Source organism: Chenopodium album, chromosome 6 (genome assembly GCF_948465745.1).
Source record: "Chenopodium album chromosome 6, dcCheAlbu1.1, whole genome shotgun sequence".
Taxonomy (NCBI): domain Eukaryota; kingdom Viridiplantae; phylum Streptophyta; class Magnoliopsida; order Caryophyllales; family Amaranthaceae; genus Chenopodium; species Chenopodium album.
Genome location: NC_137839.1, coordinates 77,320,993 through 77,347,866, shown reverse-complemented (window position 1 = coordinate 77,347,866; position 26,874 = coordinate 77,320,993). Strand labels below are relative to the sequence as shown.

At 30.3% G+C, this 26,874-nt stretch overlaps 2 protein-coding genes across 2 annotated transcripts; one reads left to right on the top strand and one right to left on the bottom strand.

The window, feature by feature from the left end:
• Window positions 1-422: 422 nt before the first annotated feature.
• On the top strand, window positions 423-3,609 carry LOC145635387 (NEP1-interacting protein-like 1). Its single transcript, XM_081686666.1, has 5 exons — window positions 423-778; window positions 1,208-1,359; window positions 2,390-2,473; window positions 2,620-2,799; window positions 3,337-3,609. The coding sequence occupies exons 1-5, from the start codon at window positions 607-609 to the stop codon at window positions 3,502-3,504; spliced, it is 756 nt and encodes a 251-aa protein (XP_081542792.1). The 5' UTR covers window positions 423-606; the 3' UTR covers window positions 3,505-3,609.
• A 5,795-nt stretch (window positions 3,610-9,404) lies between these two features.
• LOC145635386 (protein S40-5-like) lies at window positions 9,405-10,661 on the bottom strand. Its single transcript, XM_081686665.1, has one exon. It carries the CDS (start codon window positions 10,542-10,544, stop codon window positions 9,867-9,869), a length of 678 nt encoding a protein of 225 aa, XP_081542791.1. The 5' UTR covers window positions 10,545-10,661; the 3' UTR covers window positions 9,405-9,866.
• Window positions 10,662-26,874: the final 16,213 nt, after the last annotated feature.

Here is a 26,874-nt window from a genome sequence, read left to right as displayed (position 1 = left end):
TTTCCCCTAATTTTCTGCCAGCATGCATGGTACTCTGTTATACATTTTGCGGGTTGGGTTTGCTTTGATAGAGTATGAAACATATTCTTTAAGTAAAACTAATTTAAGTAATTAATTGACAAATATTCCATATACGGTATAACCAATTAAAGTAATTAATTGACAAATATTTCATGTACTCTACTTTGTTTAATTATGATATTTGCAATCCTAACTCCTAAGGCTTTAAGAGATGAATGTCGAAATAAATCACACGTCTTGATGATTACTTCTTATTAATATTTTTATTTTTAATTTCTTATATGCAGCCCTTAAGAATGCAGCGTATATATCATTTTCATTGTTTTAAAGTGGGTAAAATTATTTGGTTACACCAGTACATTAATTGCACTTCTTCCATCCATGCATATATGTGCAGAGGGAAGAGCAAGTAGTCCACACCCTCTTAAATGCATTTTCTAAGTTTCAAGCCCCATTTAAAACCTCGCTCTTTTAGTTCTCTTTCCAATATTACTCATTCTCCCTCAATTTCACACTTTTCCAAGCCCTTTTTTTTCCCATAAATTTCCAAGATATTTTTACTTCAAATTAAATCTCTCAATTATAATGGATGTTCATAGAATAAGTTCTAATTGTTCATTACAATTTAATTATCTTTGTAGAAAGGTTGTTCATTTGTTGGAATGTATTCATATTAGAGAATTTGGGTTTCATCAATTTGCTTTCAATTTGTTGAAGAATGTTGCTTTGGCCATTGCCACCATCATATTTGCATTTGGTAAGTTTGTTTATTATTATCTTATTTATATAATAATAATTCTCATTTTCTTACTTATATTTGTGTTTAAGGAGGCATTAAAATTCGACTTTTACTAATTAAACATATATAGATATATTTTGTATCTTATTAAATCCCATGTTGGTAAACCTTTCAACATCTTTGATGGGTACGTATTAGTATTAGATGAGGGGTCACATGTATATAGTTGAGTTTGAGTTACATAGTCTCATAATTTCTCTTTCTTAATACTTAAGCATTAGTAAATTCGAAAGAGACTAATTTTGAACATGCATTATTTTTGATGTGAAATGTACCTATACAAAAACAAAAATTATGATCATACAATAATTATTAGTGTTTTTTTTTTTTTTTCATTTTTTCTTATGTTATAAATTATAATTTATACTATTGGGAATATTTTGGCAGGAGGGGTGATGATAGGAGGCATTGCAGGAGCCATAAAAGGCCAAACAACCGAATCAGGGTTATGTAGAGGAGCCGCAATTGGGGTCATGTCCGGTGCCATTGTTGCCCTTGAGTTGCTTGATTCACTCCTCAATGGTCATTTTCCGTTCAAGGTATGCATTACTAATTATATTACACTGATAATCAACTAGCTTAATCGGAGTAAGGTTTACTGTTCAATCACAACGTTATTGATGCTTTGAAAGAAGTGGGTTCACAAAAGAGGGACATTTCTATGACAAAATCCGTAGTACATAGAAAAAAAATTCATGTCATATTGTTTTCCTAGAGATGAGGTCCATATGATCAAGTCAATTCATATAATTTTGCTTTAATACAATGGACCATATAGTTGTGCATTGATTTTTATAGACCAAGTAAACCCTACACATCATGTAAGCAACTTGTTCATCACATTATATATCGTGTACTTATCATGATTATAGATTCGGACATGTAACAACAAAAAGTTTGATAAAATATATATGTAGATATTAATTTAACGCACATAATTGATTAAGAAATTGGACATCATAAATTCAATTCTTTGGTAAAATAAACTAATAAAATAGAGTCTTTTTTTCGTTTTTTTTTTTTTTTTTTTTTAACATGAAATTATAAGAAAGTAACCCGTCTTAATAAGTTTCCCTTTTAATTCTCACAAAATATCTTCTAACGTGTACTAAAAATATATCTTCATAGTGTTACTCAAAATGGTCACGTCTACTAGAGATATATGTACATCAACCATCCTTATGAGTGTAACATAGATGCATCGAATTGGCGAATCTAGATCATAGATTTCAATTTAGTAAGGATAAAACTCATAAAAGCTGGACCCATTTTTTTTTTTTTTAATAGTTTTATCGTATAAACTTGAATTTATTCCTCTTATACAGAAAATATTAAATTACTTGCCCATAATAGGATGTAGGACAATCCTATGATATTTTTCTTGAATTTTATTGGGCCCCAAAAGTAGGTATAGTTTGGAGGATGAAAATTAAGGCGAGGCTTTACATATCAGAATAACCTTACCAAATTAACATATTAAGAATTAAAATCTGTAAATTGCTACTTTAATGTGTAAAATTAATTACCTAATTTTTATTTTATTCTTTAAACTAATTTTGTTACAATCAGGTTGCTCTTTTTGGATGCATATTTAATGGCAAGGCCTTTAGGGAATTGGTCAGCCCTGCAGTTCTTAAGGCGTACCAGTGGCAAGTAAGTTAAATTACATAAAATGAAGAGTCTGAGTAACATAGATAATCATTTTAACAATATAATAATCACGTCCATTCTTAAGAACAAATATACGAGTATACATAATGGTTTTAATTTGGCTCGCTAATGAATTTACTTTTATCCAGACAAGTATGAACGAGGGATTTGGGAATGAAGAAGGATCAGATTTATATAACATCGTCGAAATTCGAGGGATGTTCCCTGAGCAGATCAAGAAGCTCCCTGTGATCAATTTCCATAGCAATTCATCGAATGCTTCTCTTCCAATTTCACATAATGATATTTGTTGCACAATTTGTTTACAGGTAATAATTATTGCTTATCTATATCATTATTAATGCATATTACGGTACTCCCTCCATCCCTAAATTACATTCCTATTTCTAGCAGGAATGTAATTTAGGTATAGGAATGTAATTTAGGGACGGAGGGAGTATTATTTACGAAGTACTTTCCTTTAATAAGTAGAGTTGACAATTTCTGACACAACATCATGATCAATAATACGACCTCAGTTTCTCAACAAAATACAATGTGAACATGCTTAAAAAAAACACACACACTAGTCACTAGGAGACATTTCACCTTTTGTTGGCATCATTACTTAACAATTTAGCACTACTCATCATGTAAAATATATCAATTATAAAATTACAGTCTTTAAAGATCTTGTGCAACTAAATAATTAATATGATATAAAAACATGAATACGACTCTTTTACCTGAATTGATTATTCTTCTAGAAAATTTATTTGACACGAAATTAAAAATTGTGATTTTGTTAATAATCGGAAATTTTTTGTATTTCTCTCATTCTTGTCCTTGTTTCATCCCGAATTTAGGACCTTGAGGAAGGCGAAAGAGCGCGAAAGCTACCAAATTGTCAACATTTGTTTCATATGATGTGCATAGACGAATGGCTAGTACGAAGTACATCATGTCCTGTTTGTAGAAAAAATGTTGTTGATTCTACTCAATATTCGGGCTGCCGAAATGTACTACTAGTATAAAGTTAACTAATAATTGTACAAGGAATATGAAGATGTAAAAATTTGGGATTATAGGGCATTTTGCTAATTGTGGAAATGAGTTTATGTGAAAAGTTTAACCACCAACCATTCTTCATTTTATTTATGCCTTATTTTTTCTCAAATGTGTATCGATCAACTTTGAGAGCTTCAGAGGAATCTGTTACATGCTGCACCGTTGAGGTCGAGGACTTATAACACAAGAAAGGGTTGGTGTTTAGAGAGCCATAAAAGGCGGGAGTGAGAATCGATTCCAGAATCTCCTGAAACCGGGAAGGAAGGTGTAACCACTTGAGATATGAATTTATGATATATACAATACGGTCTTTAGGATAGTATATAAATATTAAATATATTTTCTAAAATGGTACTAGTATAATTTTATAAAATTAGAATAAAATTATGCATTGATTGGTGTTATTAAAAGTCAAGTAAAGTTGGACGTCTTAGGGTTCTTTAGTTGGCCATTAAATCAATCCAAAACAAATTGTAGTAATTTATGCGACACCAATGGACTTCACAATCAGTTAATAGCCCATCAATATCAAATAGTCCATGTGAAGTTTTCCTTATTGGGCTTTAATAAAAGCACAAATTGGACTGTGAGTCTGTGATGTAAAACAAATGAGTTATACGAGTTTTTTTTTTTTTCCTTAATTTTAATACTTTCTCCGTTTTATAAAATATGCAACAACAAAAGCTCTTACATTTTCTTTAAAGAAAAAATTCCTACATTACTTTTAGTCAAAATGTTACCATTTTTTGAAACGAAGTAAATATAATATACTGTACTAAGGAGTTTTATTTTTTCCTTTTTTTGTAAGTACAAAGACTCTGATATGATCCGTTCGACTGTGCTCTTAGAATCATAAGGTAAGGGAGGCTCAACCCTAAAAATTGTAGCTAGTAAGAATCAATCAAACTCGTAATCTCACAGTAAAGGTGAAAGGTGAAACTCTTGCCAATTATAAAAGAGATGCACAAATCAATTTAGAGAATAAGAAAATCAATGTTCAAGTAATTATAATACTTTGTATAATGTATGATATGAAATCATTAGGAAACAAAATGATTGAAGTTTGTCTGATAAAACTTTTTACTAAATAGTCTAGTCCCTAATCTACTACCTTGATTGTGGTCCTAGGATAAAAAAATATTACAAAGGACATAATCAAGTGGGTGTACTTGGTCCATCAAAAGAGGAATTATGGCATCACCCACTTTCAATGGCAACAAATTTTTGCCTCCCAAAATACTTTGATTGATTACATTTTTTTTTTAGCTTTGCCCTATTTTCTCAGGAGATTCAAGATCATGGTCCAACAACTAGCCTACCATAGTACAACTTATACGTATTATATGAATAGCGAGATGCTCCAATCAAATTGTTTGGGGTGTTCGATTGTAACTATGTATACACAACCGAAAGATAATAGAGAGTTTAATTCTTATCTGACCCTTGATTTTCAAAGATGTGAACTAACAAAGCGAGAAGGGATCCACTCATCTTATACTATATGATTGTGAATCCCTAGCGGCCTCTTCCTTTTTTTTTTAGAAGCTTTTAAGATACGCTTGATTTTCGTCATCATTATCATTGAAAACTACACGGTCAATTAAGCTTAAAAGGTACCGGTACAAGATAATTAACCCTTTAGGACGACAATTCTAGGCATATCATGAAAAGAAAAAAGTTGTAATAATGTATGCCTATAATGTATGTAGAGCGACTTAAATTGATGGGATCGGATTGTACATAATTATTTGACTAATAGTGACGATCACATTTACTATAATTTTATTTTAATCTCCAATCTCTTAAATCAAATTAAATGATTTCTCTTTAATAATTAGGTGGACCGGATGCATGTATGATATTTTTTTAAAAAAATAATAAAATTATACTTGTATCATATAACAATAACAACGACGTACTCGTAATCCATATTCTAGAACTAAGAAATGGTCCTAAACTAGCAATTATTGTATTTAATTACGGTGATTTATTATATAGCGTGACCTAATGATTAATGTCTAGTGTAGTACGAGTATGTAGACTAATAATATTTTTTCAATCCTTGTCCTGATAGAATAAGTGCAATTAAAAATGTGATTAATAACCACATAAATCAATTTTATTACTCGTAGTATCACTTATAATGCATTTACTTCCACGGATATCTTTACCGGTCATACCTTTAAGATTTTAGGTAATAAATTTATTAATAAGTGAGGCAAGCTTTACTTGGTACGGAGTATATATATACATGTCCTCGTTAGTTATATACAGAGTGTACGCGCACAATTAGGTATAGACTTATAATAGATATTAGATCGAAATTAATTCTTAATAGAGTCCTTGAAAATGGTTGATTTCGAACCATCACGTCCAAGTCCAAAGGGTACAAATCCGTTTAACCTCATTGAGAAAGAATACTTAAAGCACGTTGATTGTAAATTTCCTTCAATATCATTGAGTTTGATTAAAATTGCAATTGATGAATAGGAAAGCCTAAAGTCAATTAATAGCAATATTTTTCACGCGAAGAAAAACAAATTATTAAAGATAAAAGTTGATTGTTCCAATTGGGTGATATCGAGTGAAAGACACAAAAGATACTAACTTTAAAAATTCTAAAATCTGTTATAGTACTCGTACGTATCAAAATTGTAACAAGAAGTTTGGGACTTGAGGAGGTTTTGTTTGTTCTTAGTAATAAAATTGAGTGATTGACAATATGACATGCATTTATGCATAAAGGATGAGTACTTTGATTCCTAACCTGCACAAAGTAATATAGGTTATTGTGACTAGTTTAAAAGTTCAATCGTACTCCATAAAATGATAAAATTGTTTATTGCTAATGGTGCGAATTTCGATTTTTGAAATTAAATATAGCTTAAACTGATATTATCGGTAAGATAAGAAAATAAGGTTTCAGGTTAGATATAGCTTGAATTATATTAACAAATTTTCTTTAAATCACATTTATAACAAATTGATAGACCCCCTCGTAAAAAAAGACGTTAAATCACAACAATATGAAAGAAAATACGAAAAGTACAAGATTTGCAATAACGATCGTAGCTTCATTCATAAAGATGATGTTTTTATTTGATTCAACGATCATGTATTTGTCAGATATAAATCTCATTGTATATGTCATATGACTTTTATTTATGAATAAATTGAATTAAAAAAATATACGGAGTACTACGTATTTAATTTTGAAGAATGGTAAAAATATTACTCGTAGCTAGGTATGGGTTCTTCCAGCTTATTGTTAGATTTATTTGGGCTCAACATTGATGATTGTAAGGCTATTCTATGCATGTCAACATCTTTTTATAATAATTTGACATGACATTTGAATAGAGGTTGAAATCTCAATGGCATCATACATTCAATCATACACTAATTTTCATGGGTAGAAAGTAGGAACTACAGTTGTAGGATGCTAGCGTAACAGTAACCTTAACGGGTTGTTCTTTTTTTTTTTTTTTAAACAACATATATATCTTGGTGTGAATTGTGTGATTGTTTGGTGACTTGGTTAGTGTTACTCCATAACTACACAACTTTGTACAGTATATGCAATCTTCCTCATAATTGAGGTGAGCCCTAATCACAATAATATACTCTCTGATTTGTCCACTTCAAAAGTTCAAAATACATACAAAATGTGCTTAGAGTAACTTGCAACAATGAACATTTGAAACTTGTGTCGTATCATTGTTGAATAATCAAACAATTGCAACATGCATATAGTATACAAGACTAGCTGTTTTAGGCTCGACCTAGCTTGAGATCAGCTTTGTCTTTTAATTTTTTTTTAAAAAAAACAATCTATATTTTTTTTTTCTTTCCACTAAAATGTAGGTTGCATTTCATATTCAAGTATTTTAATAACAATCAGATGTCAAAATTGAATAAACATACCAAAGTTTAATATACTTGTATATCTTTACTTTTAAATAGGAATACATATGATTTTAAATTAATTTATTACTAAAATATATGATTGGATTGAAATCCCTCAATTTTATTTGGTATGATCTAATTTTGAGCCATTATAATGTAACTTACCAAACAAAATTAAAACAAGTTTAGATGGTCTAATATTTCTCAATTTCCATCTTAAGAAAATTATGATAACAAAAAGAGTATATTCAAACAATTTAAAATAAGTATTAGAAAACAAGCTCAAACAAATTTAAATAAGGGAAATTTACGCAAAAGAATATATCCTTAAACCCCAATCTGAAGGACAAAGTATGTCCTATGAAATTGCTTTGGTATGCCTTAAGAGTACAAGAAAGTGAAGTAGAACATATGCAAAGCAACTATACAAAAAATTGTAGTCAAACTAGTATTCTATCATAAATCAAAGATTAGAGGAATATCCCCTATTAATTTATAAGTATAGTGGAGTAATTGATAATGTGAATACACAAGGACCACCTCAATTAATCTAATATCAAAATCACCAAAAGATAATTGCACCAAAAATAAATCACCAAAAGATAAAAAATATATAATGTTGTTTGGGGTCCTAGGGAGAATTATAATATGAAAAAATTGCAAGTGACTTAAACCAACTTAAGTCATTTTCTTAAAAAAGTTTGAAAGAAAAGCTCAAACTCCACCAAAAAATGTGTCATTTTTTACAAGTACATAATAACATTATTTTTTTCCCAAAGACCTTGTCAACTTGTGCAACCAAACGGTCCCTTATTTTCTCACTCTCTTTGATAAGTAACAAACATGACGTAACTATGAACCACCTCCATTCTCTTTGATAAACTGTTGCCAATTGGCTCTATTCTCCCTTGAGGTTGAACTTGAAGGGCCCCACAAATAAATTATTATTTTTTTTTATAAAATATTAAAAAAAAAAAAATTTAAAAAAAAAAATCCTAAGAGAGAAAAAATTATTGTTGTCTATTTTGATCATTATTCCCCTTGTCTACCTTTTGAAATGAAATGGTTTTGTATTCATTTGGGTTTTTGTTTCTTCTACTATCTTTTAGACTAGTTTGATGTTGGAGCTTTTTGTATTTTGATTCTTATGGTAGCCATGCTATAAAATTACTAGAAATGCTTGGTATTTAGTATAAACTCATGACTTAATGACGTGATTATAAAAAATAGACATTTTTATATACAAATTCGTTAGGAAATATGATCTGTTTTGACCCTCATTTTACCTTAACTTTTTCACAATCGGAATATTTTCATAAATCGATAATAAACTTATGCTAATTCTGTCCTTAAATACTCTTTTTGTTTATTTTTTACCGGCTCTAAATATATTTTTCTTTCAAATCAAAAGTTATATCAAGTGTTCTCTCTATCATATCAACTCGACCTTCATCATATAATTATTAGAAGAAAATTATCTCTCTAATAAAACAAACTTAAGTTTCAATTACTAAAAATAGTTGGACTCACAAGATATTTTATTGTATTTATATGCATCTTTCTTTGTCCATTGAATTAGCTTAGTTTCAAGGGACTAAAATGCACTACTAGTCCACATCGGCCTTACCTTAAATCATAGTAGCATTTGTTTTAAAAATTGCAATTTTAATACACTAGCACTAATACTAACATCATTAGTGTCACCTAATATGTGATTATGTCATCCTCAATCCACATCAATCACCATAACCAATGCATTTCAAGCTCATCATGCACCTATTCAATGTAAAATTGAGATCAATAATTAGCTTAGCGAACAAACAATAATACATTGACTCTAAAGATTAATAATCTGGCCTGTAAATGCATAAGGATTAAAATTCTTCAGATCAACCAAACATTTTCGGAATTACCAATAATAACGGATTAGCCTGACCTCATCATTAATTAGAGTATCAAATAATTAAAATAGTGGCACTCATTGTTATTGTGAAATTTACACAAAAGACGTAATATAAGCCAAAAAAAACTGTGCCAAAAAACTTTCACTCTACAATTATTTGCCTCAAAAGTTCTACTACTACTAAATTACAATTTCCTTCTGTCAAAATTACTAGGAGTAAAAATTAAAATTGACAAATACTACTAGACAATTACCAAATCCCAGCTAAAATAGCAAAATAAAGACAGAAAGTCTAGGGAGAGTTTTTTAGGCTTTAGGCATGTAATAAACTCGGACTCGTTAACTCACTGAGTCGACTCGAAACCGAGTCGACTCATTTTCATTACCTTCTCCCAGTTCAAAAAATATTTTCTAAACAATATTCGGTTTAACTAACTAATTTTTAAGGAGGGAAAAAATTTTACACCATAATATATAATATTTTTTTTTTAACTGATTTATTATGTGTTTCATTAATATTTACCCTTCGAACCCGGTTTGGCTCCATATCGCGTCGCGAACCCGGGTCATGTCCCGGCCCTTGAGGGTCCGGCCCACGCCTTCGAAAACCGAAAATGCATTCATTTTCCTACTCCGAGCCAAATACTCATGGGGCGGTTCGACCGCCGAGTCACCAACCGGGTCATCCTCGTCCGAGTCAACACATGACTCGGCCGAGTTGACTCGGAGGATCTTGCTCCAATCAGGAACGTTTACAGGAGCTGACGAGGCCACGTGTCTGGTATCCACACGTGGGCCCCTACTTGCACCCGTGGCACCTCCGTATTGGTGCAGAATCCTGCGGCTTGACGGCGGCGGCGCTTTGTCCTCAAATGCCAAGGACAAGCCCCCCACGTGCCTGTCATCCTGGTGGCACGTGACACCCACGTCCACTCGCCTACGCCCACTCTCAACGGTGGCGCGTGAGTCCCACTCGCGGATGTGGTTGTGATGATGGTGATTCTCCGAGGTGTCGGTCACCATCGACCAAACATCCTCCTCCCCGAATTCCGTTACATCGGTAACCGTGCCGTTTTCTTGGTAACCATGGTCGTGGTCGTGGCCGTGATCGTGGCCGTGATCGTAGTAATTATTGTAAGACCCCGTGCCAAGAAGCCGGTCGCTTCGGCTCGAGGTTAATCTCCGGCCTTTAGCCATTAATAACCACTATTTAAATGAATGATTGACAAAAAATTAAACAAATTATAATATGGTAAAGCTAAAAGATGAGAAAAGAGTTCAATGTAGGAGTAAGTAAAAATAAGTTTGTGTTTGAAGATGAAGCAAGTATATATAGAGATTTTTTAGAAGTACATTTTGATGTAGCGGGTCCCAATAATTTTCATTTCATTTGAATTTAGGATGTATTTATGATGCATTTCAGGTTAAAGGGGAAATTAAAATGGAGGTAGAGAGAGAAAGAGGGAAGAATTAGATTCATGTAATTTGTATAAAGAGAATGGAACGGAATTGTTTGAAAAATGAAATAAAAATTAAAGTATTATTATAAATTAAAAAATGAAATAAAAATAACATTGGGAAAGTGATGATTGAGTGATTGAATTATTGTAGAAATGGATGAATAGGATGTGAGTTAAATATTTAGTGATTCTCAAGCGCCTTATTTGGCGCGTGTTGCTACTACTATCATGTTTAGCTCACTGTTTTATTGGATTTATTAGTTGAGATTAGGAATGTGTTAACTAAAATTCTCTAGGTGCATATCAATAATTTTTTATTTTGGTGCAAGAGAGGAGCAAGTTCACAATGTATATATAATTTCACTACAGTTTTAATCATATTATTGTTAATTTTACATCGTCCTTTTATAGATCCTGTAATATAATGGTGTATGTGAAATAATAATAGGAAAAGTAAAACTAGATAAACCAGAAGTTTATAGGATATAATAGGACTTAAATAAAACTCATAATTTAATCAGGGTTTTTCAAGGACCAAAGGCTGGACCGATCCCTCGGTCCGATCCAAGTTTGGTTCATTTCAGTATGGAATGAATTTTGCATATCCTTCAATTTTGGGAGATTTTTTAAATTCAATTCAAAGGAATAGAGCTAAGTTTAATGAATCTTCATTGTGATAAGCACCAGCCCACGTCAAATGACAGTCTAAGCACATTAAAGTTCAAGTTTTCAATTTCCATCTTAAAAATTTCCTTGATTTGGAATATAATTAATTCTACCTATACGATAAACTTGGTTCGCACCAAAATAATTAGGTAAAATTATTATGAAATGAAGAAAGGTATACAAATTTTTATATGTGGTTGGCCATAAGGTGTTATCCATCTTAGGGATTATTTTGTTAGTGTTAAAGGGGATACTTGTCAATATTAAGGGTTACTTGGTCAGTGATGAAGGAGTTATCAGTCGGTATTACAGGGGTTATTTAGTCAGTGTTATAGGATTACTTTGTATCTTTATAAGCGGTCACACGGTGTGACCAACCGCACACAAGACGAATAATTTTTTTACAAAATATCTTACATTAAGATAAGAGCGAGGCTACATTCATTGAAGAAAGAAGCAGCAAGTTGAAATTAGCGTGAAACAGAGAGGAATAATTCAAGTTGCTTAATTAGATCATTAAAGGAGTAATTTGCAAGGAGATTAGTTGGCCTATTTAATAAGAAAAATACATAATAAAGTATGTAGGGGCTACAAATACAACCTTAAGAAGAAGAGCAAATTGCAAAAAATCAATGATTAGAAACTGATTTCTTGGATTAGTAACAATTACTACGCTAAATTAGGATCAAGTGGCTATCTGAATTTATGGCATGAATTAGTTGTCAAAATTGTTTGTTAGGTTTCTCAATTTTTGTTATATGTTAGTTGAGTAGGTGATAAGCTAACTCGGATATTTTTGTTAGGTTTACCATTTTTCTCTCAATTCGTAATTGCGTATGAATAGAAGTATATAACTACAGTTGTTGCAACCTTTATCTAAGCATACTACATGTCTATATTGTGCCTAAATTCTGTTTGTATTGAACTACATTTGTAGGCCTTGCCTTGTAGACTTGTAGCAAGGACAACAAAAACAAGAGCATTTATGTACACCCGGGTGTACCATATATATATACACCGTACCTGGGTCATTTACTCATACACCAACAAATGAGGTAAAAATATTATTTTCTCGTTTGTTGATTAAATGAGTAAATGATCCCGGGTGTACGGTGCACCCGGGTATATATAACAAATTATAAACTAGAACAGATCTGACCAACCTGATCAATTCAATATTTCCACATAATAAGGATAATAAATATTGGATGTTTATATAATTCTTCGGACTCTGAATTATTTGGTTAATTTAATTATTAATAAAATTTATCAAAATTAAAGCCCTAAGAAGTTGTTGATTAAAAATTTCAGATTGTTTCATGAAAAAAATTCAGATTGATTCCAAAATGTTAATTGGATTATTGTGATCAATTAATGTAATACTCCGTATAATATTATCATGTTTGATAGGTTTTTAAAACCTGCCAGAAAATATTTTGAATTTTTACTTCCTATCACAAAATATCTGAAAACATTGGATAATTCGATCCTATTTTGTACAATAATATTCCGTAATAAATTTCTGGATCTAATATTTATTTTGTATAATCAAGTTAAGTTAATTATTTTCGATTTGGAAACTTTAATTATGTGATTTATGTCCAACAAGTTGGATGGGATAGTATTGGATATCCAATTTAGCCAGCTCAATGTTGTAATAGACTAATAGCCAACTATACTTAAACAATCTATTACAATAAACATGCATTATATTATTTTCCTCAATCAATTGAAGTCAATATTTTGAGAGTTCATTTTTTAACTACACCAATTTTAAAGAGCTAGTATGCGCAAATAACTAGAGAGATCCATATATATGCATTTTGATGTAAGAAAACCACAATAATCATTATCGACCATTTATCTCCTCTAATTTTTTTTGCATTTAGTTTTTTTTTTTTTTTTTTTTTTTTTTTTTTTTTTTTTTTGACAAGAAATTTATCTCCTCTAATTTATTCCCACTTAAATGTATACTTTTCAAGTATAAAACAATATTTTCATGCATGATACTATATCATTATTGATTAGCGAATGCTTAATTTGTTAAGTTAAAAGTTCTATCAATCAAAAACCAATATTAATAAAGTCTATTTATCTGTATCAGATTAAAAGTACACAAAAGAACCAAAATAATGTAGCTTATGACAACTTCACATTTGTACACATCTAGAATGCTTAAACTAAGGGTTTGTTCTCATACGTTTATTTTCAGTTCAGTTCAGCTCTTAATTTCCTTCTCTTATAAAATATTCATTTCAGTTCAGTTGAGTCCAGTCTATGAGAACATGCCCTAACTTTGATAACAAACTATACATTGATGAAAATATTAAATAAACTAAGAAATAAGACGAGTATCAACCATCACACCAAATTTATAGTGCGGTTTATTTTTACTCTTTTAGGAGACCAAACATGTGTAATTGTATAGACTAATATAGTAATATGGAGTAGCAACAAAAATGTTTTAAACACCTTAAAGTCCGGCTCATCAACATGCACATTAGCACATAACAACTTGTTAGGTTCTACAATCCAATACTATTGCTATTTGGTAATGGTACAACCACTAAGGTTTTAGCTACATAAAGATATACTTCGTATATGAATTGTGCTATTCAAACTTTTTGAGAATATTTAATGGTTGAAATAGATTGATCACAGTACGTACATATCAATGTAAACTATCAAATAGATATTATATTTAGGATAATATTTGTCACATTTTAGGATATATTTAATGTATATTTTATATTTTGTATGTTTATCGTATCTAGGATTCCTTATCCTAGCATTGTAAACTCTATATATTTTATCCTAGCAGTTTTCCCGAAATCTCACACTATATATATCCACATTCTTCTTACCTTTACTTGTACTTTCCATGCATTTCATAAGCACAAGAGTCTAAACTCTATAATAAGTAATCCAGTTAAATTTTTAAGTACGGGAATAACTTGTATATTTAAGTTTAGACCAACTTGTGCATCTATACAACAATATGTAGTAAACAACTAAACATACGAAGTATTACAGAAATCTACAGAGTAATTAATTTACTTCCTCCGTTTTTTTTAGTTGACCCGTTTTGACTATTACACTATTCACCACCCCTCCTTTGACCGTGTTTTGTGAATAATATGTAAAGAAAAACATATTCATGTTGGATTATTTTGAATCCGCCTCAATAAGTAATATCATAATATATAACTTTTATATTTTTTAATTATGGAGAATTAAAGTTATTGACCGTTAAAGTTTTGCATTGGCAAACGTGATAAAAGAAACAGGTCAATTAAAAAAAAACAGAGGAAGTATTATATTCGAAATCTACGGAGTAAGATCAATATCTTGTACACTTATACAGTTATACATACTCGTACTGTATTTTACTAATTTGGCTTTATTTACCCCTTAAAAAAGTAAAAATAATAATAATAAAAATAAAATAAAAGGCATTATGGAAGGATAAATCATGATTGACCCCACGGGTGGATGTGGATCCCCACATAATTTGACTGCGGCACTCAATTTAAATCTTCTAATTGGGTCCTATAGTCCACGTGGGTAGGGATACATTTTTTTAATCTTTCATAAGCCTAACACGTGTTAGATCATTCTCAGAGTGGGTCCCAATGTCTTAGTCCTTTTTGCTTGCCACGTGTCAGTATAACCGCCTATTAAGCTTCCAACTCCAAAGTACCGGGGAAATAAAATTTAGGTTCTCAAATGTCACAATTCCTCCGTTTTATAATAAATCGTTAGGTTAAAGCTTTTTGTTTTATTAAATAGTGTCTTGATCTCTAATCGATCGAGAGTAAAATGGAGAACTTGTTTACTTAACTCTCAAATCCTAAGTTCATGTGGTTAATAATAGATCTTTTGTAAGAGCTAGAGTTTATCGTTTATTATTAAGGATATGTTTTGATTGACTGTAGTGAGCTGAAATGAACTGAATTGAATATTTTATAAAATAAGAAAATTAAAAACTGATTTGAATTGAAAATAATTTGAAAAAAACAAGCCCTAACTATGAAGTAATTTTTTGTGCAGTAACACAGATACAATCTTAGCATGAAGTACATATACCGGTGTCTAGTAGACTAGTAGTATAGAAGTTTACTTGAGGGTCATTTGATATATGATGATATATGATTTGAGTCAAAGTTTCATTAAAGAGTGAAACTTGATTATGGTTGTTGATAATCCATAATTGACATAATAAAGGTTTTAATTTAAATGATGAAAAAACAATGGCTAAAAATGTAACAATACATACAAGTCGTTAATATAGAGATAGTGAGCTCTCCTTTGGTGGGCACATTGGACGGTTGAGAAAAAGTTAATTAAGGGGACCAAGTTGGCATTGTCTATAGTGGTTTCCCTGTCAATGCCTTTTGAAGATGTTTTTGGCACCTTATATATATATCTAACTAATCTAACTTCTCCTTCTTAGGACTTTATACTTACCTATCTTGTGACACTCCCTTAATTAGTTTGATTCTTATGAGACCACTTGGTTCATCATTTTGCTTTATTGCTTGTGGCTCTTTTTTTTTTTTTTTTTTTTTTTTGTTTTAGTTTAAGGTCATTTGAGTGATTTTATATATATCTTTTCACAGCGATTCGAAAGATGTTAGGGAAATAGGGTGGTTAAATTATAGAGGTTTAAATTAGCCCGGTGTCAAATGGTAATTGATAGAAGTGGACAAGTGGTGATGAGAATAGGATGAGTACAGTTATTGTCGTACAAATATGAGTTATGCTTAAAATGAGGGTGATCAACGATTATATTAAAAGGTATTATTATAGGTTTGAATTTGGAGCTAAATCGCGAAGCAAGTAGTAAGTGATATATGATAGAATATTAAGAAGTTTAACCTTATGAGTACATTCCAAATTTAATAATATCATGCTACATGCATGCAAAGAATATGGACATCGAGTGATTTATGATATATAACATGATATAAAAGGATGTATAGACCACACATATATATGAAGTACTCCATATATAATATATAGATATACATATAATCACATTGATCATTCACACAATTGCGTAATTGCATGATTACACGTATGAGCAAGATCGAGGACCCCATGCAAATATGCAATGTTTCGACTTACTTAGACTTTAGAGTAGACGTAAGATAATATAAGCGTGATGGTTAACAGGACAATGGCCCCATAAATAATGCATAGCCAATATATTATATATGCATGGGACCCATTAATCCAATGGGGTAGGAAGTTTGAGTCATATTATTGGTCTCTTTCTACTTGGTGGGTCCCTCTTTCATGCACTATGATGAACTTGAACGAGGGACCATGTCAAACTTTAGGGATCAAGAAGTATCCAATGATATATAACATGGCTTAATTTGAAGAATCAATTTGGTACTATTTCATCATATATTCACCTTACAACCCTTAAATAATCAAGTTTGATTTTCATTATATATGTAGAGTGTGATAGAGTTAAATGATTTACATTTCCATCCTCAATATAGATGTTGTGGGGGACGTAGGAAACAAGAACGCAAAAACGACAAATAGAGAAAACACATTAGTCATCCTGCCAATTAATACATGGGATGGGTGGTTATGAGGTTGAAAGACACAAAAATTGAAACAAGACTTTCATGTTTTGATTTAATTATTTTTAATTTGTCGTTAATAAAATGTTAAAAAGAGTAAAGTTTTATTGCATTGGTTAATAAACGAAATGAAATAATTATTGGAAATTAGATTCTAGACTCTATTGATGAGGACCCAAGGAGAAAAAAAAATATCTTAATGGTCTTTCAAGCTTAAGTGAAGGTCTCCTAAAGTAGAGTTGTTTGATCTTGATCTTTCAAATTTTGGTTAACAAAAATGTGAACCTTGTAAAGTTGTAAGATCAAGTTTTGTACATCAAATTCCCCAAATCCACAAATAAATGAAATAAAAAATAAAATGCTGTGGTTTTTGTTCATCCAACAATTTTTTTAGAATCTTTAATCTCTGATTCTTTGATGTGAGCTTCAGGTTTTTTTGTTGTTGTCACAAATTCACATTATTTATATGTCAAAAGATGGAGAAAGTCTGAAAATGGTCCTGAATTATGAAGTTTCTAGAAAATTAAATAATCAAGGTTGAGAGGAAAAAGGAAATTCACTACTTATAACTTTATAAGGCAAAGGGACCCTTAATTTAAGTGTCATTTTCAATAATAAAAATTGATTTGAAATTTCAATTTAAAACAAAGTCTAGCTTTAATCTACGTGTGATACCCTAGGTGATTGATTAATAATTATTATAAATTTACCTAGTCCATTAATTGTTGCATTATACTACGGAGTATTATTAAGATTCCAATGAAAACATACATTTTTAAATATTTTCAAAAGATTACTTGTACATTAAACTTTCATGGAATATATTGTCACAGAAGGAGAAGAAATCTTAATTGTAATTGGAGATAAATTATATGACTAAGCCATTAAGGGTTCTTTAATTACATACACAATATATAATAATGTCCATGATTACAATTCAAGTAATAATTCCAAAAATGTTGACAAATTTATGAAAACAACGAATTACAACAAGGTAGGTCCAAGAAAACTGTACTATGGATGCATGTTGCGAAGTTTAGAAATACTTATGAAATATCAAAAAGCGATTCTGATCCATAGTTTATTATTATTTTTTTTTGGGGGTAAAGTGAGCCGCAAAGACAATGATGCAGAAAAAATTCAATACTCCGCTGTAATAGATTTTGAATATATCACCCTTTCATCAACACTTTCACCATGCTATTAGCAGTACTTGACATACTCACTGATCCTATCCTCAAGATTTCTATAATGTGTTAATGCGTTAAACTTTATGTTTTGAAGCTGACTTGGTGACAATTCAAAAAATACAAAAGGAGATCATATTAGAAAGATATTCATAATTTAATTTAAGTAATTCACCTAAGTTCATTTCTCTTATTAAGGAGTTCATTTTTTGTTTTAATTAGAAACTATGGAATGTAAAGTAATTAGAAACATAGTCATAATTTATGGAGTACTACGTATAAATTTCTCTCTTATATCATTACTCTTTGTGGTTTTCTATACACCAAATAACATACTAAATTTAGCACATTTTTTTTGATGTTGTAGTGACTAAATTTCAAGATTTTTTTTCTCACATTTTCTAATTAACATTTTGAAAATGTATTTTTCCTATCATTCTTAGTGCAATAATGTTTTGTTTTTTGTTCACGTTTTTGTTTCATTACACTTTATTCACATTATCGATTCAGTAAGCTTGATCATCCACGTCGAGTACATCAAATGTATCTAATAATTTACCTATAAGACTTGCAGCTCACTTACAGATGATACAATGATACATACAATGATATATATATGGAGTACATAGCTTTAATTTAGGTCACTGCACCAATGATACATACACCACTAGCTTAGAGAGTGGAGACCCCCTTTGGCTTAGATGTGTTAGTAGTACTCCAATTCAATCATCTACATGCCAAACAGTGTAATGACTTGTAACTTTCAATCCAATTCACATTTAATTTGGGTCTCTACTTGCTCAATGCAAAAATAAAAACAATAATATATAATCAACCCATCATATAATATATGCTTCCCTCAGCAATATGTCCTACATAAATCAAATTAATGTAACATGGCAAGACAACATTTCGTACCATTATAATTGACATGACTTATATATGTGTTTCGTCTACTTTATATGTCCTTTCTCTATATATATCATGACCAGCGACCATATATAAGATATTGTAGTCAATTTTAAAAGATAAAAAATTATTTATACGATTCATTATAAACTCAAAAGAGATCAACTCTTATTCATACTTGTTAGATTTCAATACTAAACTCAAATTGTACATACACATTTTGTAGGATTAAGATCTCATTAAGTCAATCAAAATTATAATCACCACAAAGCTTATTAGCAAGACTATATTTTAACTATAACCTAATTAAAATTCTAACAATAGATGATCATGTTGACAAATTACCAAACCTTTCCCTAATAATGAAGATTATTTTTTTGAAACAATAGACATATTATAAGGTATAGGGATATACGATTAAGATAATATATATGGGTGGAATCTCTAGACTTTTTTCTTCTTTTATAACTAAACACCTAGTAGTCTAGTACTGATAACAATGTAGCCAAATCATAGAATACTAGGAAACTTATTAATAGAATCTTTATAAAAAAAAATACAATAAAAAAAAAATTATAAAAAAAAAAAATAATAAATAAATAAATAAAAAATAAAAAATCAAAATAGTAGAGTATTATTTGTATATAAGAATGGTGAGGTCCACCATTCGTGTCATGATATTGAGTATGACAACCCAAAATTAACAATTTCGTCACTGATGAGGAAGGACTTTGATGTATACACTTTGTAGTTTGTAGTATTGATTATTATTATTTGGTATAACATTATTAATTTTTCATATTTTTAATCAATTTTATTGTATGAATTAATTAAGAGTATAGTACAACAGTGTATTATTTAGGGATTATATGATTGTATAAAGTATAATATATAGTTGTACAAAGTTAAAGACAAGATCTGAGAACAATTGTGCAAATTGTGGCTCTAAATCAGACCTTAGAATCAGAATCCTAACTGCTATATTATTATTCACTACCCCTTCAAATTCCTGTGGTCCAGCCAGCCATTTTCAACAATTTCAACCCAAATTAAATTGTTAATCTTCGCTTTCTGGCTAAAATTCATTCATCACAATTTAATGTACATATTCTTCTGACCAATCTTAATTCTTTTTATATACTTTTTGATCATTTGTTTGCGTATATGATGAGTTAGTTTCAATGTATGCACTTATATTGTTTCATATTCAATGTACGTTTAAGATATATATTACGGAGTATATGTTAATATATCCTGGCTAGCTGAAGTGGTGGTAATTGGTTGTATGATGAAACCTTGTTATTATGAACTTTTTGTTTAGCCAGGATTACAAAGTATATATAAGTAACATGGCTAATAGCCTAAGAGGCTAGAGGTTTTAGAGTAATGTGTGTGTATAGTACTCCGTATATTAAGTTTTAGAATTTAGGGCCTATTCCCATACGTCGAAATTCAGTTCAGTTCAGTTCAGCTCCTAATTTCCTTCTCTTATAAAATATTCATTTCAGTTCAGTTCAGTTCAATTCAGTTCAGCTGAGTTCAGTCAATGAGATCAGACCCTAAGTGTATATGAATAACACATGCACATTATATAGCTTAGGCATCGAAGGCTAGGCATGATTGGCCGATTTTAGTTTATAACTAGTGAGTTTCTTAAGCAATGCCCAGTACTATTATTATTATTATTATTATTATTATTATTATTATTATTAATTTATTTTTTTTTATTATTATTATTATTATTACAGTTGGCGAGGAAAAAGATGATAATGCAATCTAATTAAGTAGTATATATAATTATAGAATTTTCAAAGGTATGTATTCTTTTTGTAAGTAATCCATCAATATAGGAAAAGCTTTTCTTTTATTTAGTGTTAAGCATGTGGTTACATGGTTTACAGATTATGCATGTATAAGTATTTTTATAATTATAATTTATGTTATTTATTAATGAAAATTGTGACGACATTGATATCTTTTAGTACAATATAATTGGTGTACGCATTAGAACTTTATCAGCAAAATTAATAATATAATTAAGAAAAGTGGTTAGTGAAGTTGTGTAGGATGGAGCCAAATAAAGAGTTGTCAGGCCAAAAAAAATAAAATAATTAGGGATGTCATTAGTTGCACAGGCCAATATTTGTAGGCCGGTGCACCATTTACTACGCCGTTACTCTTAGGATTTGTCGATAATTGGTTTCCTTTATTCTATTTACGCATGCAATCATATTATATACTACAATACAAGTAATACTTGTAATTAGTATTGAATTTGATTTAATCATGATTATGTTTAGGAGGATTTAGATAGATGTATACAATAATGGTATTTCATCTTGATGAAGAAATTGTGGGGAAAAAAACTTGCATTTTAGGGCCAACACATTGACGCGATACAACCTAAGCTAATTACTCGCGTATTGCTTTCTAGTGCAAGAAGTCTTTATGTGATGACATGCTTAGTGTGTGAGTAGCGTGTGAGTGCGCGTGTGCAAGTTATTTCTTGTGTTGGTTTGAGCCTATGTCAAGGTAATAGAAGAATGTTTGTGCAATGTATGTATTATTGTGTACTTAAAACTTTAATTGGCAGAAATATTATAACAAGACTAGTAAGATATTAAATTGCTAAATTAAAATACATGCGTTTATTATGAAATGAAATGAGTATAACATAAGTACATAACAGAGATATTAACGAATGAAAACATAGCTCATATCGAAGACATCTAGTTTGGTTGACCCCAAAGGGAATTATTCTATTATTGAGACCCAATTAGTTACTCCATCTATCTTTAATCTGTATTGCTTTTCTCTTCAATTGTCGGATTTGCTTTTTTTTTTTTTACATCTTAAAAATTTAACTTTGAAATAAAACTCTTCTATAGCTCCTTTTGCTCATTTATATGATTGATTAGATCTAAGTGGACTCAAGAAGATAAAATTATTCTCTTCATAATTTGTACCAAAGAATATTCAGTCATGTTACTCTAAAATAATATAGGCTTTTTGCTCATGATTTTTGAAACCCCACCAATTAATTTCCTCATAAAAGTACCAAGTATATGCTTTGTTATATACCCACTATATATACGTAATACGTAGTATTACGTAATATTGCTAATAAATTATGTGGACATACTCATTTTAAGCTAATTTAATTACGTAGGTGATTATTGGATTTAATGATAATAATTTTATGTTTATATATAATCTCTTAATTCATCAACCATTGGATGGTTGATTAACCACTTATAAAGTGTGATTATTCTAAGAGGCATATTATTCTGATATGAAAAGGAAATTAGTGGTACATATATGATTAACTTTACATCTTTTAATTGCTTTAGTTTTGAACGTATTGCCTTGTCTTATTGTGCATGCAAAAGTATTTTATACTTACAAGATTTGTTAAAATAATGTACTCTTAATAACATCTGATTTGTCTCATGTCCTAGGACATTTTGTTGATTAAGTAGTGCTTTTAAATTAAAGAATCAAATGATTTGTGACTGGAAGAGGAGCATAATGTGTTATAATTGACCTAGTATAACTTTCAACATATATTATTATAGATCTAGTGTGTGTTCTATCTCAAATCGTTACTTTGATTATTTTGTTGTGTTTAGGTTGTAAGATAGATTAGCACAATTGATTTTTTTTTTTTTTTTAAACAAATTATATTTTGGTGCATTGTGTTGTAAAAAAACAAAAACATGTTAGGGTAACTTACTTGTTAAAGGGTTGACTCAACCAAATTTTGAACCTTATGATTGAGGTCTAAGAATAGGTTTAATACTCAATCGCAACTCTACATACAAGAACCTATTGGCCGTGGACCGTGGTGCATGAAGTGTTCGTGGATGCAACATGGGTCTGCATACACTTGATCAACGCTAAATATTCCACTTAAATGGAAAGTGAATGAGATTCGTGACCTTCATGTCACGCTGATTGCTCTGGTATCATGTTAGAGATTCAACTAAATTAAAAGTTTAAGCAATGGTTGAGGTTTAGGATTAGATTTTACACTCTATCATTACTTAATTACTTATATTTTCTTACGATCTCTAATACATCTTTGACCAATAAAATCTTAATGTACTAGTACAAAATTTTTAAAAGTCATTGAGATGAACCACACAAGATTATGACCATGGTAAATCTAGAAAAGGGGGTATCGTACATTCGTACTTCTTGTTTGTATGCCAACTAATAATTATGTACTTACTTAAAAAAGCTGGTCCCTTCATCAAATTATTCAATTATCAAAGTACTGTAAAAATAAGTACTCGTACATTATTATGAACACATGCATGTTAGTTTAAGATCTCAACTATAAATTGAGTGGCCACTATTTCATTTTATACTGCCTATAAAGATCTTAAACTTGTTTTCTTAGATGTACTTACATATAAGTGACTAAATGAGTGTTGTGGATTTCAATCCTAGTAAGCATTGATGTAGAAATTAAGTTTATGATCGTGACAATCTAGCTAATCTTGTTTTATGATTGGAAAAATACAATTAAGAGGACAATATGTGTTCATACATTTGTATGGAGATTATTGGGTTCGTGTATGTGTCATTAATTTAATTTTACTCGTACAAAATTATAATTTGTTTTGGTGATGATTTGAATCAATTTATCATCTTACTGATTATGTATTCTATTGTCTCCATGAATTCAATCACCCATTTAATGGGTTAAGGACAAAGTCTAAATAAGTTGCGCGTTGAGTGTTTAACTTTGCACTTTGCCTAAGTGGCAACTCTTCATCTCCAAACACATTGCCTAGATTGGAACTCTAATCACTTGGTCACTGCACTTAAATTAGTGTGTTAGAATCTTTCACTAAATTTAGGGATTTGATAATAATAATAAGGAAAATGATATATATATAGCCCTTAGGGCTACATATAAGCATTAAAATTACTCTTAAAAATCGTAAAAAGTTGAGAAATCACGAAAATATAAACACTAATTACACTGATTTACGCGTGTTTTTGTCATAAATTCCAAATTTTATACAATTTCCGAGAGTATATTTAATACTTATATATAGCTCTTAGGGCTACATATAACATTACCCTAATAATAATATCAAGAAATGATGCCACATCATACTCACCTCTAGTCCTCTACTACAAACATGAAACAACTATGAAGTACTCGTAGTAGCTAAGATGAATAGGTTTAAGAAGTCAATAAAAGAAAAATTATGATTGATTGATGACATACAACATTAGAAAATTGTTACTAGTTTTATTTATTTATTTATTTTTTTTTTTAATAAGTGGCTTTGTATGGTTTGTTACTTTTAGCTTTAAGTGATGATTAATGTTTGCCTTTATGGTATTTTCATTTAAAAACTAAAAGTTCTCTTCACCTATTGATTAGGAAAAAAAATACGTATTAAAAAAAGATGCAGAATACTTTGCAAGCTAGTGATCTATTGGATATGTATATCGTTTCGTCATACACTTATACAAGCTAGCTAGTGATGGTCTGACGCGAGTATGCGACATTTTGATTAGTAATTGCTCCATGTACATAGATTCGGGCATAAGAAATCTACATTTTTATATTTAAAACGTATTTGGAAAAGTGAATGTGTTACGTGTAACTTTATATAAACCTTGATAATATATCACATCCTATAATTAGACGATAACAGATTACAGATACGAAGCACAATTGTTTGAACTATGGACCAAAAATTGTTTGGCTATATACACTAAAAAACATGATTTTAAGAAAGTATATGTGTGATATGTTAATTAGTGGATTTAACCTATCTAATCAAATAATTAGAAGTTGCATGAGAAAGAAGGCATGACCCACGTATAATTGGTCCAAGACCTAAATATGTCCCGCTAAATATGGAAAAATTGAGCAACACTTCTATAGGCATTTTTATAGAGAACAAGGACTATGGAATAAGCAAGTTGAATTAATTTTGTTTTTTTTTAAAACATAAAAGTTAGCAAGTTGTAAAATCAAAAGGTTATAATGTTTTTTATTTTTTTTATTTAATTTTGTAAGCCTACGGTTAGGAGTAGCTCACGTAATTATATATATATATATATATATATTTTGTGTGTTAGAGATATGAGATATGGATATCTCATATCTCTAACATTTTGTTTGTTTTTTTTATTTTTTACTTTTGGGTGAAAATGTATTTATATGATAGATGGATACAAATAGTATGTTGTGATAGAAAGTATGATATTAGTGGCAAGTTGTAATTCCACCCTAGGGGATTCATTAATTTTGAAAATCATGAAGAACAGCATGCTTAAAAAAAAAAAAGTATATGAAAAAGTTGGCCCTTTTCTTGCTACTGTACCTTTCAATTTTTTTCATACTTCTATAATTCTTTGTATAATTTTAGGCTATGTTACTCGAACTCTTTCATTTACCTCACGTGTCCGTGTCGACACGACTCGTGTCGGACACCGACACCGACACTTGGACACTTCATTTTTAACTAAAAACACAATTTTTTTCAAGAAAATGGGCGAGTCCGATACTTGGACACCCGTGTCTAATTGGACACTTCATCCGAGTCCAAGTAACATAGATTTTAGGTGGTCATTGAAGATAAATCTTTATCCGTTTATATTTTAAATCTATAAGAAGACATTTTCAAGTGTACATTATAAATTAATAATGCTTAATACGATACCCACAATAAATGTGATATACTTCGCAGATATTATTTGAAGGACGAATAGGCTTAGGGTATGTATTATTTCACTAAATAACAATAGGAGCATGCATAGTCAAAAAGAGCTATAAATGAGCGTTATCTCATTAGGTAAACAATGAAAGATAAGCATGAGTATAGTGTAAGCTATAAAATGAGGTTAATCTGATCTCGCTCATCTATAAGATTTTTAATTGATTTTAAAAAGTTAGTAAAATGTATTTAAACTTAGCCATAATAGTTCCTTTTATAAGTTTGGTGGTCCAACGAAGTTGACACCCATCACAATCGTTCATGATTATTTTGGTTTCTAGGCATCTTTGATTAGCAAATATGGTAATATTTTACACCCAAATCATTTATCTAGCTACTTAGAATATATTTGATAGATTCCATTTTTTATTTTGAGCCGTTGCATTGGAGAATTGGAGGCTCGGAACATATAATTAGAGTTTGTTCTCTTACGTTGAAATTCAGTTCAGTTCAGTTCAGTTCAGCTCAGCTTTTAATTTCCTTTTCTTATAGAATATTCATTTCAGTTCAGTTCAAGTTCAGGTTCAGTTCAGCTCAGTTCAGTTCAGGTCTATTCAGTTCAATTCAGCTGAGTTCAGTCAATGAGAACAGACCCTTAGTTATTGTAGTTCTTAGGGTTTTGGTTTCCAAAAAGAAAGCTCTTAGGATTTTTTTTGAAAAAAAAATACTATAGGGATCTAATATGGCGATTGGACAACTAACACATTAGCCATCTTCGACATTATGATTTAAATAATTATTATAGCATATGTGGGCAATGTGGCTGGCCACATTTGATGGGATTATTTCGTTAGTGTTATATGGGTTTCTCGGTCAGTGTTACATGGCTATTTCGTTAGTGTTATATAGAGATTACTTGATTTTTTTTTTGGTGTTTCATCCGGTTCACGCTTTGGGCTAATCCGGATTCGGGGATCAGTTCTGGGTGGTTAGGTTCCAGTCCCCTCCCGATTGTCGTTGCG

Coding starts and splice junctions, on each gene's coding strand:
- LOC145635387 (XM_081686666.1), top strand. CDS start 607: ATGGATGTTCATAGAATAAGTTCTAATTGTTCATTACAATTTAATTAT. Junction 779..1,207: donor CACCATCATATTTGCATTTG/GTAAGTTTGTTT, acceptor ATATTTTGGCAG/GAGGGGTGATGATAGGAGGC. Junction 1,360..2,389: donor ATGGTCATTTTCCGTTCAAG/GTATGCATTACT, acceptor TGTTACAATCAG/GTTGCTCTTTTTGGATGCAT.
- LOC145635386 (XM_081686665.1), bottom strand. CDS start 10,544: ATGGCTAAAGGCCGGAGATTAACCTCGAGCCGAAGCGACCGGCTTCTT.